The 20594-nt window shown below is 33.2% G+C and overlaps 1 protein-coding gene across 1 annotated transcript; it reads left to right on the top strand.

The window, feature by feature from the left end:
* The first annotated feature begins 4377 nt into the window (after nucleotides 1-4377).
* On the top strand, nucleotides 4378-6774 carry LOC120071999 (Alpha-L RNA-binding motif/Ribosomal protein S4 family protein). The gene is made up of 4 exons (XM_039024427.2): nucleotides 4378-4792; nucleotides 4864-4971; nucleotides 6129-6203; nucleotides 6401-6774. The coding sequence occupies exons 1-4, from the start codon at nucleotides 4659-4661 to the stop codon at nucleotides 6633-6635; spliced, it is 552 nt and encodes a 183-aa protein (XP_038880355.1). The 5' UTR covers nucleotides 4378-4658; the 3' UTR covers nucleotides 6636-6774.
* Nucleotides 6775-20594: the final 13820 nt, after the last annotated feature.

The raw sequence follows: 20594 nt of genomic DNA on the forward strand, positions 1-20594 counted from the left end.
TCAAAAAACCATTTTGGAGAGACAAAAAGTGAGAAAAATAACGAAAAAGTAAGAAAATGATATTTTAAAAATATATAATAAAATTAGAGATAAATATTATAAAAAATTTAGAGAAAGAAAATGAGGAAGAGTACAAATTAGAGAGAAATAAAGAAAAAAATAGATAAAACTAAAAAAAAATCTCAAAAATCTTAGGGCAAAATAAAGCGTAATTTGAGGAGTTTTTTTTTTAATATTAAAAAATAGTCTTTTTAAAAGGAAAGTCACTCACAATAACATAACAAAAATCACTTGAGAATTGATTGACTGTGAATTATTTTAAGTGATTTTGGATGTTTCAAAATTATTCTCTCATAATTGTCAAATACCACAGTTTTAGAGAAAAAAGTGATTTTCGACAGGTCAAAAATGATTTTGACCGTTCCAAATCACTCTCAGCACTATACTCTAAAAATTGTTAAAAAAATTTTATTCCTAAATATATTCCGTGAATTATAGAGCATATTTGTGGTACACAATTTCCAAAATTTTAGAATAAAACTTCATTTTATCGAAATTTATGAATTTTGAGAAAGTTACTGAATGATTAGTTTGTGAATTTATCTAATCTAATTTTGTGCAAAGCTTCATTTTATGGAAAAGAGTGAGGGTTGGCCAAAAATTTTCCTTTTGTTTTTTTTTTTTTTTTAAAATTAATATTGATCCTTTAGGTCCCATTTGATAATCATTTTGTTTTTTAAAATTAAGCTTATGAACACTACTTACACCTCCAAATTTCTTATTTTGTTATCTACTTTTCACCAATGATTTTAAAAACCAAGTCAAATTTTGAAAACTAAAAAAAATAGCTTTCAAAATTTTGTTTTTGTTTTTGAAATTTGGCTAAGAATTTAACCATTATAGTTAAAAAGATGCAAATAATTATAAAAAAAATGTGGATGATATAGGCTTAATTTAAAAAAAAAAAAAGCAAAAAATAAAATGATGAGCAAACGAGATCTAAAAATAATGATCGAGTCCAATTTAATCGTTCAATTAAAAATTAAGTCAACTCGACGTTACCACAGTTTTTCATTTCCCATTTCTGCGACTTATTCTTTTTTCCGCTTGTTATGTTTCTCCAGCTAGACAATTATAGCCAAGATTTGAAGAGTATTAACAAATTTCCTTTTGTGGATTTCGTATTCTACCCAAAGTATTCGGAGTTTTGGCTGAAAATTACTATGGTGGTTGAGCAAAAATTAAATTGGAGAGAGAATAGCTCATACATTTGATTAAGATTGTAAAGTCTTTTAATTTTTATAATGTGGGATTTTCAACATATCCTTTAAGATGGTGTCTCTTTAGGTCAATACAAAACTAGCATGAGTTTTAGTATTGAAAGACAACCCCAAATATCACAATGTATCAAGTCAAATACATTGTCAGAAACATAGTTATTGAAGGAAAAGATAAACGCAATTGCTTTGTAAGAAAAAAAAAATACAACATTTATTCAAAAAAGAACCATTAAAATTTAAGACGGACTTCAATGTATGTAATCAAGCAGGTGAAAAGTGTCTGAAAGGTCGATGCCAAACAATAGAGGAAGTTGAACACGCAAACAAAATGTTGGATCCTTTTAATTTAAGCAGGTATAGAGAATAAATAAAGTCCATCCAAACATTCAATCTTGCCAATCATTCTTGATTGTAACTTGTCCTACTAAGATAGTATCAAGAATCTTTAAGTAAAGCACTGACTGATGGTAGATTATAATAAAATCGTGGAATCAGAAGCACGTCTCTCAATATCATATAAGCACATAATTTGATATCCTCAACATATTCAATAAAAAAATTGAGTTTGATTAGGCAAGACAACAAATGTACTAGCAGTTGGTCGCAAATTGACAAAGCAAGACTGATCATAACAAATATAACTAGGAGCTCCTCAATCTATGATCTATGACTTAATTAATGAACTGTTAGTATTAAATTTAGATGAGCAAATAACTGTTATATGGTTTACTAAGCAAAGACATTCCCTTCAGGTTTAGGAGTGTTCAGATGATTCTAATGCATACTCATAAACGCAATGTGTACTGATTGGTATCAAGACTTGCAAAGAAATCTGATTGATTTCTGCTGATAGAATTTATTTTGGCATGTTTTTCTTGATCAATAGAATTAGTGTGAGTATAAGTGACCTTTCAAAGAAGCATTATTATTTGAAGAAGATGAAGAATTACCAGCGCCATATCCAGAGGGATATTCATGTAACTTACAACAACGATCAATAACATGGCCACAAATGCTGCAATGACCAAATGTCCATCTTTCTTTTTCGATCAATCATTTCCTTTTCAAGTATCGATAGATGTCAAGAGAGCAATTGTTTTAGTTGAAAGACGAATTTAGTCTGCTAAGCTTTTAACGTTCTTCTTGAATAATAAGAGAGAAAACCTTGCTGATCAATGGAATGGGATTCATAAGAAGGAATTGAGCTCGAATAACAACATATGACTCATTGAGGCCCATTAAGAAAGTCATCATAAATTCAAAATTAAGATAAACAACCAGAGTCTTCGATCCTTCACATTTATAATCATCAAGACGATTATATTCAACAAAACTCTACCAAAAGGTTGTGAGTTTTACATACTGAAGGCTCAACAAAAAGAGTTCCTCAAACAATAGTGTTGGCACTTGAAAAGTACTACTTTGCTCAGCTTAACTCGAGATCATTATTCTATTTAATGTGTTAAATTGTTTATTGTATAGGTATCGAGCATTCAAGAGGTAGAATTGAATGTTAGAGGAAAAAATTGAGTTAAAACAGACCAATTCAGAGCCCTAATGAAGCAACCAGATCAAATGGAAAAAAAAAAGACGAAAGCGCACCCAGGCGAGAGTGCCATAGCACTGTTAGACGTTGCGACACGACATGAGCCATAAAAGACTCGGCTAGAGTAGCGTCGCGATGCTGCCTATAGCACCGACGCTTCAGAGGATTTTCATGTGTTGATTTCTGCTGCTATAAAAGCAATTTTTTTTTTTCAACTTTAGGTCACGCGAGGTCGGACTCCAACCCCCAATGCAATTCTCTCCTCCTCTCTTCTCTTTTCCTCTATTTTTCTGAGTTCTTGGGTGTTGTTTATAATTGTAATCTTCATCTTGAACCGAATTTGTGGCTAAGGTGAGTATGCTAGCCTAGAGGTGAGTGAAACGCATGTTTTGATTTTGAGGATTTATGCCAAGTTTCTGACTTTTTATTGATTTTCTATGATTCTTGGATATATTTGAACTTCTATACTTAGATTTATGATAGGCTTGATCAACCTTCATATACTCTTTGCTAGGCTAGAGATTAATACATTGTATGCTACATATAAATATGTAATTGTTAAGTAGCAAAATCCAAAGCATGCTTATTTGTGAATTTTAGGTTGTTTGGAATGACTCTTTTACATTGTTGCATGATTGGGTAATTCAAGAATGCAATCGGTGGGTAACTTAGGCTACCCCGGTTATTAGTCGTCTTAGTGAAATCTCCTAGGCTTAATGTGGATGTTTAGTTTTTATGGACGCTATGAACCCAATCAATCGAACATCTAGTTTAATAAGTAATTAATAAATGTATTAGGGTGTTTGACTCAATTTACGTGCAAGTAGGCTAAGCACACTAATCATGAGAAATAATTTATAGAAAATCCTATGGTCAATCAAGCAACTGGGTGTATTCTATTATCTAAGCTAGATCCTTTTACTTTCTTGCACTTTTATTTTTTCCTATTTACATTCATGTACTTTACTTTTCTGCATTTGATTTTTATCGCATTAAAAGTATGTTAATGATGACTTCTAACTATGAAAAATTCTACAGCAATATAAGCCAACATGAACTTAATTCAATTGACATAAAATATATTCTTAATTAAAAAAAGTCAAAAGTTCAAATTTAGCAGTTCCTGTGCTAAAAAAAATCATAATAAACACCAACAAAATAACAAGAGAGAGAGAAAAAAGTAATTTGTAAAAAGAAAAAGTCAATGAAAACCAAATATAATTAAAGAAAGAGAATATTGTACGAAATTAGACAATGAAAATGAAAGAAAAACATGACAAAATTGAGAAGAAAAATTCCAATGATAATCAAGAATGAGAAACAAGATGAACAAAAACAACGAAAGAGATCATTTGAAAAAGAAATTGAACAAAGAGTTCAGAGAATAGAATCTACCAATAAGAATAAAAATAAATAAATAAATTTTTTTAAAACATTACTATATTTGTAATTCTTTAAAATTTTTACTATACACCTAATTATTAGTCTAAGCAAATACGTATCCCTCACCTTTAGGCTGCAGTACAGCTCAGTCCAATTACTCAGCCCACCCACTTAAACTTGGGCTCGACGAGGTAGCCTACTAGCCAAGGCCCAGCCCACACTTTCAGGGTTTTTAATTTTCTAAACCCTAAAGTTAAATCTATTCTTTTCCCCAATTCTCTGCCGTTGCCCCGTCGTCCTGTCGCCGTCGCCGCCGGTCCACTTCTTGTTCTCTTTATTTTGTTCTCCCACCTCCTCCTCAATCCTCTCCCTTGACCCTTCCCCATATAGATTTTTTGTTCGAACGACACCAGACCTGCCAAGTGTTTTGAAGTGAAACAGAAGTAAGGATGAGGAAGCTAAAGTTTCACGAGCAGAAGCTTTTGAAGAAGGTCAACTTCTTAGAATGGAAGAGAGAAGGAGGTCATAGAGAAGCTCAAGTAATGCATCGCTATCACATCACTGGACGGGACGATTACAAGAAGTAACCCCCTTCTTCTATTTTCTACTGTTTTTTTTCTTTTATCGCTTTTAATTTGATTTGATTTGATGTAGGTATTCGAGCTTGTGCCGGGGTGTTCAGAAGCTGGTCAACATGTTGAAGAAGATGAACGACAAAGACCCTTTTCGATTGGAAATGACCGAGAAGCTCCTCGAAAAGCTGTGAGTTTTTTGCTTCCTTTCTAATTTCTGAGAAACTAAATTTCCTTCATTACATCAACCAAGTTTCTCGCCTGTTTGTGCATAATTCGTTGTTTTCTTGTGTGCCTCATTTCATTTTATTGCCCAACTGTGTTGTTTTCTATTTAATTTCAACGATGCTTTTAAATCTTTTACTCGTGGTTTGAACTATTGACTTTGGTGTTTCCAATGGATCTTGTGATTCTTGTTCACAATCACAATATTAGCGATGAGAAGAAAGTTATGGCATATTGTATTGATGCTTATTTTGATCACTGCTAACATCTCCTCTCTAGCTTAGAGGTTCTAACAATACAAAAGTAAGTTAGGAGGTTGATAAATTGCATTACATTTTATTTCAGAAGTGAAAATGCAGTACAAAAAGATGTTAAAAAAGGGTTGCTAAGCCTAAGACTGCGTGATTTGAACATTGTGTCCCGTAAAACAACTCATCTGGCTATAAGTTGGTTTAAAGTATCCATCCTAGATTCTAGTACTCCCGCCACAATTACCTTTGTATAATTAAATGGTCCACATTTCTAATGTCTATGCTAATGAGGGTTTCTAGAATGAAAGGTCTGTTTCTTAATTCTCGTATCAAGGTTTTAAACTCTAGGCCATTTTACGTCTACACCTACGAATTAAAGAAACTATCTATCAACGCTTCCTCTGGACTTATCAATACTTTTCTCCTCTCTCTAATGCTTAAGCCATTTTAAATCTGATATCTTTTGGCTCAATGTTTCTAGAACCAAATTTTTGTTTCGAGTTATCTAAGATTCTAAACTAGTAACGGCACAAGAAACCATCATTATTCATTACGAGGAATCCTTATTATTTAGCTAATGCTGAAGCCATTTTAAACTTGTCATTAATAATATCTTTTGGTCCAAGGTTTCGAGAAGTCAAATCCTTTTTTATAGATTATCCGAGTCTGAATGGATAATGGCATGTTAATCAATAATCTCAATAAACATAGATGAATTAATACAAGCTGATTATGTGGAACCATTTCTACTATCATTTGCAGTTGCAATAAATACTTTTTCAGCATTTAGGAAGTTAATCCAAACAAGCCCTTTATCTATCATACTCTCATCTTTTCTACCCTACTTCTCTCCTGAAAAACAATATGACAGGTACAATATGGGCGTGATTCCAACCCGACAGAGCTTGAATTTATGTGATCGCTTGTCAGTGTCATCCTTTTGCAGGTAAAACGAACATCCTGCATAACAAGAATTCATTTCTACTTTGCACTGTTTCATGCTTTCTACTGCTAATTGCCTAACATTACCAATAGTTTAACTGTCAAAATAGCAACTCCAATTGCAGGCAGTTGTCAGCGCTGTTGTTTCTTTTGCTGCACATCTTTTTAACCTCAAGGCTGTTTTCCCTTTTCTTTTTTCAGACGGAGGCTATCGACCGTGTTGGTACGGTTGAAGTTTGCCGAGCACTTGAGGGAAGCTGTTACATACATTGAGCAAGGGCACATTAGAGTTGGTCCCGAGACAGTTACTGATCCAGCATTTCTCGTTACAAGGAATATGGAGGACTTCATAACATGGGTTGATTCATCAAAGATAAAGAGAAAGGTTCTACAGTACAATGATCAGTTGGATGATTACGATGCCATTAATTGTTGAGTTGCTGTCCAAGTTTTGTTTCTTTTTCACGTCATCCTGTATGAATCTTTTCTCTGTCACTCTTAATGAAATGGCTAATGAATGTAGCGTGAGTTTTCCCATTTCTTTTTTAATCAATATATAATTTTTCATTGTGTTATCTTTTTTTGTTCGATTACGATTTTTAATTTAGTCTTTATACGTTTGAAATTATCTATGCTGTCTCTAGTTTGTTTCTATGTCAGTGAGGGTCGAGGGATAGAAGAAAAATATTTGGCAAGGTTTTTGTGTTAGGTGGTAATGGTCTCATATGTGAGTTGACTTGAGATGATGAAACTAATTAAAGTTAGTTACTAGTGCTGGAAAATATAAAATAGTTGAGTAAAAAATTTTGCCAATCAAATATTCTTCAAGCATATTTATATTTCATAATCAATGTAACTTTTTGTCGACTTATACTCCTCTCTTAAAGATTGAGGGTTCAACTCTTTCTACCTTTCATATATATATGCATTTACATTAGAAATCGTGTTTGAAACGTCTTCAAAACGTGAACATGTTAGCCAAATTAATGTGGTGTATGTGCTTGTTGGTTCATAGTTTTGATTTTTGAAAGTTGAGAGAATGAATTAGTTTAGTTTTTTTTCCAATAATTACAGAATAGGGGATTCAGCCTCCGACCTTTAGGGATGAAGTATACATGTCAATAGTACCTTGTAGGGATGTAGTATATATGTCAATACTATTGAACCAAGTTCAGTTTGAAGAATGAGTTGGTTTAATTAAGACTCATGTTTTAGTTTTGTAAACTTACATTTGCTATTGCACAACTTATTTTGCTTGTCACATTTTTTTTGTGGACTTCTCACTTTTCCACCGAGTTTTCTCCAGTCCCTTATCCTTACCCTCCAGGGTTTTAGTATCTCTTCTAAATTGTATTAATTTTTTTTCTTTAATAAAACTGAGTTCAAATTAATTAATGGTAATTTTATAACATATAAGTTAACGAATTTAGTAAAAATTGAAAACAACAATTAGTTCATAAGCAAGTATATTGACGTGTCCAAAGGAAGGGCATCGAATAGTATTAGTATTAAGATCGGATCGATCTACATGGAAGTGTGGTAATAGTTTCGTAAAACTAATTTCCTAATTAAAATGGTAAATTGAGGAGAGGGTGTTTGTGTGTAAAATTGAAATATGGGAGGTAAGAAAATCAAAACAATTATTAACGAGCGTAAATTCACATTAACAAATAGACTGAGGGAATGTTTAGTATGGGTAATGATGCACAATTATTAACGAGCGTAAATTCACATTAACAAATAGACTGAGGGAATGTTTAGTATGGGTAATGATGCTGTATGCAAGATAGTTGGAATTGACTCACTCAAGATACAAATACATAATGGTGTCTTCTACACTTTGGATGAGGTTAGACATGTTCCATTAATGATGAAGAGTTTGATATCTTTTAGTGTGACCCAAAACAAGGATTACAACTTCAAAGTTAAAGGTGGAGCAATATATGTTTACAAGGATTCTGAGGTGATTCTTAAAGGTATAAAATATGAAACATTATATTTTCTGTTAGATTCCACAATTACAAGTTATGCTGCTGCTGCATCATCGGTCGTTCACAAGGAGGATTTAACTAAGTTGTGGCACATGAGACTTGGACATATGAGTGAAAAAGGGATGCAAATTTTGTCAAAGAGGGATCTTCTATGTGGGCACAAGGTGTAGGATCTTGAATTCTATGAACTTTGTGTAGTTGGGAAACTTCACCGTAAAGTTTAAAAGGATGTTCATCGTACAAAAGGGACACTTGATTACATCCATTCAGATTATTGTGGACCTTCCAGGAATGAGTCGCTTGGAGACAGTAGGTACTTTATGTCTATAATTGATGATTACTCAAGAATCACTTGGGTATTTATAATGAAGTATAAAAGTGAGGTCTTCCAGAATGTCAAGCAATAGAAGATTTTGATTGAAAAACAAACTGGAAAGAAGATCAAAAGGTTACGAACTGATAACAATTTGAAATTATGTGGGTCTAAGCTAAATGAGTTTTGTAAAGCTGAGGGGATTGTTCGTCATCATAATATCAGGGATACTCCACAACAAAATAAGGTTGTAGAACGTATGGATTAGACATTGTTGGAGAAAGTGAGGTGCATGGTCTCTAATGCTGGGTTGGCTAGAAGGTTTTAGGCAGAAGCAATAAATACAACATGTTATTTGATCAACTGTGGACCTCAGACAGGTATTGATTATAAAACACCTTATGAGGTGTGGTTTGGTGAGCTTGCAGATTATTCTTTATTAAGAACTTTTGGTTGTACTGTCTACTATTATGTTAATGAGGGTAAATTAGAATGAGAGCTAAAACGAGTTTATTAAAAGTTTTGGGGATGGAGTTAAGGGATATAGAGTCTGGTCGCCTCCTAAAAGTGGAGTTATACTTAGTAGGAATGTGATCTTTAATGAGAATTCCATGTTTAACTCAAATGTGAAGTCTGTTGTGACGTCTATGTAGGGGTCAAATCCCCAGCGAAAATGATTGATCGCCTATTATTTTGATTTGTCTTAGAATTTGTAATACAAAAAGAAAAACATACAACATTCACAATGTAGTAGAATATAGTAAGCATGAAAAAATTATAGGGAAAGAAGAAATATATCTTTGAAGAATATTTTTTCAAAACTTCTCTAGGTCTTCACAATTTGCAAGATCCTTTTCTGTCTGAACACCTCTCATGTACAGAACGCCTTCAAAATGCCTTTCTTGCTATTCTTTGCCAGGACCAATTGGTAAGAATCCTTTTTGAAAGTGAGAAGGAGAAATTTTAATTTTCTCTGTAAAATTTGTGAGTTCAGAGCTTTTTGAGAAAGATGGATGATCAAATCTTACATTAACCATCATTTGTAATATCGTGCTCTTTGCAATATAAGGAAGAGAGGGAAGTCAATCACTTCCCCATTTCCCTAATTAATTATTATTTGAGTTAATTAATTAATTTAATTACACATCTCATATTTAATTAAATATATATTTGAATCATATTTAAATATATTTCTCTCATATAACCTATAGTTTTAATATAAATCTTATTCATATTAATTTTAATCTACATTTTAATATGAATCTTATTCATATTATTTAATATCTGAATCTTATTCAAATATATTTAAATCTCTTATATTATATAGTTTAATTTTGAATCTTATTCAAAATAAAACGTTATATTATAATATATCTATATACATTATTTGTATCATATACAATTACTTTTATTCCCTTAATTAATTTGAGCAATTCAAATTCTTTCAAAACTATTGGTCATTGTTTACTCATTGTGAGTTAGCAGAGGATCTAATGGACCTACAAATTATAAGGTCCAATGGATTTAATTATTACAAGTAAGTCGATCCTTCACGAGTTGTTTGTAATTACAGTTGGGTCAAATTACCGTTTACTCCTATGTACCTCTTACTTTGGTACTCCTTTAAGTACCACTGATCCCTTTAATGAATAATCTATTTATGGTCCCCTGTCATAAACCAAATCTCTCTTGAGGGCGAGTACCATTTGTTCAAGATTCGAAATCATCACTTAAGGGAACTACTCATCTACTTACCCTAAAGGTGGGAAGGAGTGAGTTCCATCTTGTATATTTATGTTCCCAACTCCCCACTCGGTTTTGTCCCCAAAATGATAGGCTTATTGAGTTGGCAACTCGGGCCATTCTCACCCATATAAATAAAAGAATAGCCCTCACAGATAGGAGCTCATAACTCACTCATGATTGAGATCGAGTTATATTTGGTTATCCTATGAAATAATAATCTATCTAATCAACGACATTACAAAAAGAGATTAATAATTTCGTGGCTCGGTCTTATACAAACTCATTGTATAGGATACCCCCACTCATATGTCTTTACATGAATGATTTGGATCACATTGTTTGCAACTCTCACAAAGTGGGTCGTATCCATAGTGTTACTAGAATAAGGCATCCAACTTTATCCATATACTATAGACTCTTTAGGTTATTATTTGAATATTATCCACTTGTATGTCAACTACATACTGTTCAAGTCTCATGAAATAACCTTGGATTTTTACTATAATAGATAACTCATTATTGCATATTTAAAATAGTCAGCTATTATGTTAAATAACTAATTAATTACGAGGCTTTAGGGCATAAATAGTAGGGATAAAAGTCCTAACATAGCGGAAGAACCAAGAATCAAGTCATAATTAACTTAGAATTCAAAATACCTGTACACTACCAAAACATACAGAATAAAGAACTAAAATTCTCAACCTACTATATAATTAAGGTTAAGCATACTTTATCCTTTTGTGATTTAATCTTATAGAGAAGGGAATGTCATCACATATTCTTATTGATGACTCAGATGAAATCACAATTGTTCATTGGGATGGAAATCATGAATCCCTTTGTACTATGAAGTGACCAAAAAAAAAAAAAAAGGAAATACCACCACTTAAGAACCTTCCTATTCTCTGAGAAATTGAGGCTATTGGTTTATGGGAACCAATCTCAAACTCGGAATTCAAAACCACAAGAATGATATGACATTTCTGAGAGAATTCTAGAGAGATTATTTCTCAAGAAACCTTTTTGTGATTTTTTTTCTCACTTCTGCAGGTATATAAAGCGAAAGAGACTATTGGAGAGAGTGGTAAACGAGGCAGTGCTCCACGTCTATGATAACTCCCATGTATGGGAGTTATTTTTAATTTTATTATTATTTAATTTAACAAATTAAATCAAATAAATAAATAAGTAAATAAATAAATAAATAAATAAATAAATAAATAATTAACAATTAAGGGATGTTTTCAAATATAGGAAAATGAACCAAAATATTTATAACTAATAGCAAAATATGATAGTCTATCTATGATAGACTGTGATAGACAACAACAGATTACTATTTGTGTCTATTATGACACATATAGACACAATAGTAGTCTATTGTTGTTTATCGCAGTCTATCCTAGATAGTTTGTGATATTTTGCTATTAGTTGTAAATATTTTTAGCAATTTTATCATTTAAAATAATTTTTCAATAATTAACAATTAATTAAATCCAATTTAACTAATAATTTCATTTAAATCATATTTAAATGAATATCTCTCACATAACCTATAGTTTTAATTCAACAAATTAAATTAAATTAAATTAAATTAAAATAATTAATTAATTCTCCAGTTAATTCATTATCAAATTGAATACCACATATTTAATTTAACCTAAATATGAATCATATTCAATTGTGTTTTTCTCATAACCTATAGTTTTAATGTGCATCTAACATGCATTAAATTTTAACCTATAGTTTTAACATGAATTCAATTCATATTAAATTAATATTTGAACTCCTTCAAATATTCAATACTCTTATAAATTGGTTTTGAATCATATCCAAAATTAAATTTATATTATAAAGTTTAATTAAAAAATAAACTTTATATTATAATGTATCACCATACCTTATACTATTTTCCTAAGTGAATTTAAGCATTTCAAATTCCATTCAAGACATAATTACGAGCTAAGAAGAGGACCTAGTGGACATACAGATTAGAAGCTCCAACAATATGAGATTAATTGAATTGGCTAAACTCATTAACCACATTAATCAGTATTCATTAATTGTGGGTACACTACACTAAAGACCCACAGTTGCACTCTTCTCACTGTAGATATATTTTTGTGTCCATGGATATAGATCAATAATAGTAAGTTAGTCCTTTATGAGTATTCGTACCACAAGCTGAGTCAAATTACCATTTTAACCTAGGTTACCTCTATATCCTTAAGTACTAGTGCTCCTTTAATGAACAACTTGCTTATTGTCTAACCATTAAACAGAAACCCTTCTCGGTCCGTGAGAGAGTAGAGCCTTTGTTCAAGTTCCCAAGATAACACTTAATGGAGCACTCATCTACTTACTTTAAAGTTGGGAAGGAGTGAAATCCATAGTGTGTTATTATATTCCCAGCTCCCCACTCGATCTTGTACCCAACATGATAGGCATATTATAGCCGTTGAATTGACCGCTCTCACCCATATAAATCAAAAGACAATCCCTCGTGAATAGGAGTCCATAATATATGGTAGGCTTAGTGAGTCTGTGGTCCAATCTTATGCAAACTCATTACATAGGATACCCCCATTCTCATGTCACCTACACAAATTGCACTGGATCATTACATTTGTATCAGACCGAATCTATTCGATTTCTAAAAAGGATTACTAATCCTTAACTTTTCGAGGAATCCTTCATCAGTGGTTGTGAATGATTGATTTTTCTCAATCTTTTCGACCTTAGTTTCGTAGGAGCAAGTTAGAAAGATTGAGAAATAGAACCATCTAATTTGGTTCGTTCTCAATAGCCATGTGATGATCATCTTAGGGTGATCCTTTTGTCGACGGATGCTCCTGATATTAGTTTATTGAATTTAGGGTTATCAAGACAAAACTAATATAACACAATCAATAACTCTTATTGAACTAACATCGTGTTGGTTTTATGTCCTAAAACTCGCAATTTATAAAATTTAAAATATTCTATTATCAATAAAGAAAAATTCAATATTTCTTCAATAAAAGTGTTGACTCTATTAACTGCATTAATAAAAGTCTAAATCCAATAAACTAAGATCCATTGCTATTATATGAATACTTGAACTTTATGTAGAGACATAGAGTTGGATCAAGTTCGAGTAAATAGTCAAAACGGTCTATAGTACATGAATAAGGTTGGGTACCTTATTCTGGTAACACTGTTGGATGTGGCCTACTCTGTAGTTGTTACAAGTTGTTATAAAGATACTACAAATGAAGTGATCCAGATTCATTCAAGTACTATCATGAGAAGTGAGGGTGTTCTATGCAATGAGTTTAAGATCGGACCAAGAAATAAGTAACTCTTACTTTATAAATGCTGTTTACTGTTTAAGACTGACTATTTCGCTTAGATGACCTAGGTAACTCGATCTTAATCTTGAGCTAAATATGAACTTCTGTCTATTCGGTATTATCCTTTGATTTGCATGGGTGAGGGTTGACTCAATAGCACCAGCTCAATAAGTCTCCCCTTTTAAGGGTAATTCCGAGTAGATAGCTAGAGACATAGAGTTCAAGATGGAATTCACACCTACCCAATTTAGGAATAGGAGAAAGGTTGTTCTCTTAAGTACTGAATCCAAGTCTTGAACAAGGGGCCCCACCCTCTCACTGGCCTGAGAGGGATCTAGTTTAGTGATTAGATCATAAACCAATTGTTCATTAGAGGATCAGTAGGAACTTAAGGAACAAGACGTAATATCGGGAGTAAAAAAAACATATTAACCCAACCATTATTACGAACAACCTGTGAAGGGTTAACTTACTAGTTATGGTTAAATCCTGTGGACACAAATATATCTACAGTGAGGAGAGTGCAACTATGAAGCTATAATGGTGTGACGATAGTTAACGTATACTAATTAATTTGGTCTAAAGAGTTTTAGCCAATTAATCTTAATTGTTGGAGCTCATGATTTGTAGGTTCATAAGGTCCCTCTACTAACTAATAAAACATGAACACCTTGAATTATTAAATTGAGTGAATTTGGAATGATATCAATTTTAAATGTTCAAATTGAAATTAAGGTTTGAATTTGGATAAGTTCAAATTGAAATTAGGGTTTGTACAAATTATATTTGATATAATTATTTAATCTTTAATTTATTGAAATTAAACGAAATTTGAGAGTTTATAATATTTGAATATTGATTTAAATATTAGTTGCATGAATAGGATTCATGTTTGAAATTTAATGTGTGATTAATTTGATATTTGATATTAAATTAATTAATTAATTAAATATGTTTAATTAATTAAAATTCAAATTAATTTCTAATTTTAAATTCAATTTAAGAAATTGAATTTTGATATTTGATTAATTATGAATTAATTAAATCAATTTTTGATCAATTTTTGAATTAATTGATTTTTGAAATTAAAAATTGGAAAAATTGGATTATGTGGGTTTTGCCCACAAATACCTCAAGTAGGAGGTGTTCTTCCTACAATCACACGCAAATCCCTTAAATCTTCAAGCAGTTGCTGGCTATTGAGCTGAAGAGATGTTGCTTGTATGTATTCAGTGATTAAAAGCACTAAATTTTCGAAGGAGGAGATAGAGATTGGAGCTGGAAAATCGGTTTTCAGTTCATCTTCTTCTTCCTCTTAAAACCTAGAATTTCACTTAAAAAATTCACTCAATCGAGTTTCACCACACAAATTCAAAGTTGAGAATAGTAGAGAAGATCTCTTGGTGGTTCACTATCGATTTGGAGCTGATTTGGAGTGAAGAGCAGCTTGGATTTGGGAGGAATCATCAAAGGTATATTCTTCTTGAAACCCTCTTTTAAATTTTTGAAATAACATGCTTTAGAACTCAAATTAAATGTAATTAGAGTGCTTATTGATTCTGTTTGCTTCCATTGCATGCTTGTGTATTCCATCACATCAATAACTCTTTATTGATGATAGTCAATTATTTATATTTACTATCTACGAGTTTTAGGGCATAAAACCCAACAAACTCCCACTTGAACTAAAACTCTAGTGAGTGGGATGTACATAAAATTAATAACCTAAAACAACGGGAATGGTAATTATAAATACAATAAACTAGGGTATCTATATACCCATTACACATCTCTCACTTGTCCTAGATTATATAATATACATGTCTCGTAGACCTAGACTCTCTAGATGAATCTCGAACACTTTAGCCAAGAGAGCCTTCGTAAATGAATCAACGATATTGTGCTACAAAGCAATCTTTGTTACGAGCCAAACTGCTTTCTTTGTTGCTTCACAAGCAGCTACATACTCAGCTTCCATAGTGGAGTTTGCAATGCATCATTGTTTGATGCTACACCATACTATAGCTCCTCTGTTCAAGGTGAACATCGATCCTGACGTGGATTTCCCAAAATCCTTTTTAGTTTAGAAATCAGAGTCGTTGTATCTAGTAAGGATCAAATCCTTAACTCCATACATGAGCATGTAGTCCCTCATTCTTCTAATATATTTGAAGATGTTCTTAATCGTAATCCAGTGGTCTAACCCTAGATTGGACTAATACCTGCTGACTATTCCTATTGCATAACAAATATCTAGCCAAGTGTAGAGCATGATATACATCAAGCTACCTACAGATGAGGCATAGGGCATACGTCTCATATCTTCATCTTCTTGAGGTGTCTTAGGACACTGTTCCTTAGACAAGTGAGTCTCATGCTTAAAAGGCAATAAACCCTTCTTAGAGTTCTACATTGAGTATCGAGACAACATTTTGTCAATATAAGTTGCTTGAGACAAAGTCAGTGTTTTGTTCTTATAATCCCTAATGATCTGGATCCCAAGAACATACCGTGCCTCTCCTAAATCTTCATTTAGAATTGGGGTGCTAGCCATTTCTTAACATCAGTAAGTTACCCTACGTCATTCCCAATTAGTAGGATATTGTCCACATAAAGTACCAATATAGCTACTATACCGTTGATGATTTTTTTATATACACAAGTTTAATTAATGTTTTGGTCAAAACCAAAAGATTTGATCGCAGTATCAAATCTAATATTCCAAGATCTGGATGCCTGCTTCAACCCATAAATGGATTGATTCAGCTTGTAAACTTTTTGCTCATGATCTTGAACTATGAATCCCCTGGGTTTAGACATAAAGATGCTATCTTCAAGATTTCATTCAGAAAGACGGTCTTGACATTCATTTGCCATATCTCATAGTCCTAATATGTGGCTATAGATAAGATAATTCTTATAGACTTGCATAGCAATAGGGGAAAACGATTCCTCATAGTCAACCTCTTTCCTCTGGGTATAACTATTTGTTACAAGTCTAGCTTTGAAGGCCTGTACCTTCTCAACTACATCTCTCATTCTCTTATAGATCCATTTATATCCTATGCGTCTAACCCCTTTAGGTAGATCTATAAGTTCTTATACTAAATTGAAGTATATAGACTCGATTTCAAGGTCCATGACTTTGACCCATTGGTTCTTATCTATGTCATTTATTGCTTGTTTATAGGACAATGGATCCTCAATACCATCATCTGATATGAAGACTTGAGTTTCAGTTAAATCCAAGTAATATTTAGGTTGTGATACAATCCTCCCACTGTATCGAGGCACTCTCAACGATTGAGATGGGCAAGACTGATCTGAAGTGCTACCTTCTTCCATAACTCTTGATGAAGAACAAACTTCATCAACAACTCTTGTTGACTCTTCAATAGCTTCATTTAATACTAATTTGCTACGTGGTTTATGATCTTTCATGTAATCTTCCTCCAAGAATGTAGTGTTGGTTGATACAACACCTTGTTTTCTTGTGGGTCATAGGAAAAACCACCTCTCATTTCCTTAGGACAACCAACAAATTGACATAACCTGGAATGAGGTTCCAATTTCTTAGGATTTGTCACTAGCACATGTGTAGGACAACCTCAGATCTTTAAGTAGCGTAAACTAGGTTTATGCCCCCTCCATAACTCGGAAGGTGTTTCAGAAACATTTTTCGAGGGAACATTGTTCTAGATGTGAACTACAATTTCTACTACATATCCCCAAAATGAGCTAGGCAATTGAGCATAGCTCATCATAGAATGAACCATGTTTAAGAGGTTCTATTTCTCCTTTCTGATACACTATTCTGTTGAGGTGTACCAGGTGCTGAAAGTTGGAATTGGATTCCATGTTCTATCATATAGTCCTGGAATCTTAAATCCATATACTCAATATCCCGATCAGATCGAAGTGTTTGAATTATTTTACCTAACAAGTTTTCTACTTCAGTCTTATACTCCTTGAACTTTTCAAGGGCTTCAGACTTATGTTCCATTAGGTATAAGTAACTATATCTCAAATAATAATCTATAAAAGTGATGAAGTATTCGTACCCTCCTCAAGCTTTTACACTCATTGGACCACAGAGGTCCGAATGTACGAGCTCTAAAGGTTCTTTGGCTCTATAACCTTTTCCACGAAAAGGTCTTTTTGTCATCTTTCCCTCAAGATATGATTCACATGGAGGTAATGAATCATCTTTTAACTTGCTTAGAAGTCCATTCTTTACCAATCACCTGATCCTATCGAGATTTATGTGACCTATTCTCAAATGCTAAAGATAGGCATTATTGTTACTTGGAGAAACTCTTTGCCTTTTTGTTTGAGTGTTAGCAGTTTTAAACATCCCATGATTTAAAAGTGTTTTTGCTTCATTTGGTCTTAACACATATAAGTTTTTTTTTTTTTTTTTTTTTTTTTTTTTTTCCTCTCTAATTTAGCTCATTAGTAAGTACACCATTTTTAATAATGAATGCTTCATTAATAGAAAATGAAATTGAGTACATCTATTCAATTAAACAGAAAATAGATACAAGATTCATTTTGATTTTATGAGCAATATATAAGTTTTGTAAAAACAAATATCAATTTCCCACTGCACGAGCTGAAGTGACATATCCTGTTCCAACCTTGAGTGTCATTTCACCCTCTTCGAGCTGCTAGAAGGAACTACTTCCCTGTAAAGAGAAACAAAGATGATTAGTAGCTCCTGAATCAAGTATCGATTGCATTTCCAATGACCATCCACATTGCCGTAGAAGTACTTGCCCTTGTTAGCCACCTTAGCCTTGCCCTTGCCTTTCCTAGTAGCGGGAGCCTTCCTCTTTCCTCATTTCTTCTTCTGGATCTTTTTAGAACTAGATGATGAGGTAATAGACTTAGTTCAAGAGGATGATCCCTTATTGAACTTCTTGGAATGGACAACATTTTTCTCTCATTCTACCGATTCCTTATTTTTCACAAAAGACTGATAGGTCTTTAACTCATTTAGGAGGGTAGTTAGGGTGTACTCTATTTTATTCATAACCTCATTGCTGCGAAATTGGAGGATACTCTTCAGAAGAGATTTTAAAATAAAGAACACCTGACTTTACTCATCGATGATCGTGCCATTCATCTCAGCGACATTGAAGTGGACCATCAGGTCAAGAACATATTCTCTTATTGATTAGCCTTCCTTCATTCGCACTTTATAAGCGTACTAGAGGGTCTTATTTCTTGGTGGGACGCTTGCCCAAACATCTCTTGGAGGGGCTCCATGATCTCATGTGCAGTGATCATGGCTTCGTGCTTCTTTGTAGGAATGTCAGACAGACTTGCCAAGATGTAGACTCGGGCCTTATCATTGGCTTTTGTCCAGCGGTCATGAGCATCCCTCATCGCTTGGGATACATTTCGAGCAGAGATTGGAGGACACTCCTCCATTAAGATGAACCGAAGATATAATTGAGGAAGACATGCTAAAAAGAATAACAAACAATTGACTGCATGAGTTATCTTTGCTTTAACCCATTGCAAAAGATATAAGCATCCAATCAATTCAGTAAAAAGAAACAATCAAAGAATCCTTGTTAAACTAATGATTTAGTTTTTGCAAGATACTTCAGAGATTTAAAGCAGTAACCACCGAAGGGTGATCAACTACCCTTCCCCTGTATTGAGACAATCTCAGCTAATGACTAATACCAAATAACTCTTATTCCTATAGTTCTTAGCTACCGTATTTTCGGCTAAGGATTCATTAACCACTTTAATTCATTCATAAGTATGACCCTACCATTTTCAGATCCTAGAGGTAGATTCAATAGGCTATCGTTAGGAAAGATACTGTTAAAGATTAACCTAAGAACCCCATCCATTACTGAAGTTTGTATTATTTTGAATCCTATGATCAAGCCCTTTGATGGGGTGGTTCCTCCAGGACGACATGCAAATGGATCATAAGAATCTCACGGTGCAATATAATGGAAGAGGCCGTAGGATAAGTTGACACATGTTCTTTTCCCACTTACTATGAACACTTTCCCTATTCACCTTGGTATCGACCCATGCAAAACTTTCCGAAGAGAGGTCGCGCCCAAGGTGATGTGAAGCCGAGCATGGATCTCACATTGTGAACTCTTAAATACATAATATTGGGATTGGTGTCTTAATTCTCCCAGAGTCACGTAGTTTTTAATTTATACACATTGTTATAAATAAAATAAGTTATTTTATTTTGGTATTTACTCATATTCAATAAACAAAGCTCCATGGTTATTGCATGTAAACTTAAGCATGTATATGAGATATATAAGTGGATCATGCCTTAAGTGATAACATAAATAGGTTTGTAGTATAAGGATTAAGGTGGGATACCTGATCTTGGTGACACAACGGATAAGGCCTGCTTTGTAGAGGTTTGTAAGTGTCATGAACTACTATTGATAGTAGATCCTAACCATTCATGTGGAGACATACGAGCGGAGGTGTCCTATACAAAGAGTTTGTATAAGACCGGACAACGAGATGACTAGTCTCCGTATATAACACCGTTGATACTGGAGACTTACATCTCATCTAAACGACCATAGGTGACATGACCTTAATCCTGAGTGTTTTGGGAACTCCTGCCTTTGAGGGCGGTTCTTTGATTAGTATGGGTGAGAGTGGCTAGATTGCCAACTCAACATGCCTTCCTTTTTGGGGATTTGTCTGATTTAGGAGCTAGGAACTCAGTTACACAAGATGAAATTCACTCCTTCCCCGAAGCAGGGTAAGTAGATAGATTGCTCCCTTAAGGGATGATTCTGGGGCTTGAACATATGGCCAGAGTTTCTCTTTGGAAGAGAGGACTCAGTCATAGTAGAACTATGACTTATGTTCATTAGAGGGATCAGTGGTACTTAAGGAGTTAGATGTAACTACAGGGACATAACGGTTATTGGCCCAGCTGTAATGACGAACGATTTGTGAGGGTTGTCGCACTGTTGATTGGTTGATATGGACACATAATATATCTG

Source organism: Benincasa hispida, chromosome 1 (genome assembly GCF_027475165.1).
Source record: "Benincasa hispida cultivar pf3 chromosome 1, pf3_genome.v1.1, whole genome shotgun sequence".
In the NCBI taxonomy this organism is placed as follows: domain Eukaryota; kingdom Viridiplantae; phylum Streptophyta; class Magnoliopsida; order Cucurbitales; family Cucurbitaceae; genus Benincasa; species Benincasa hispida.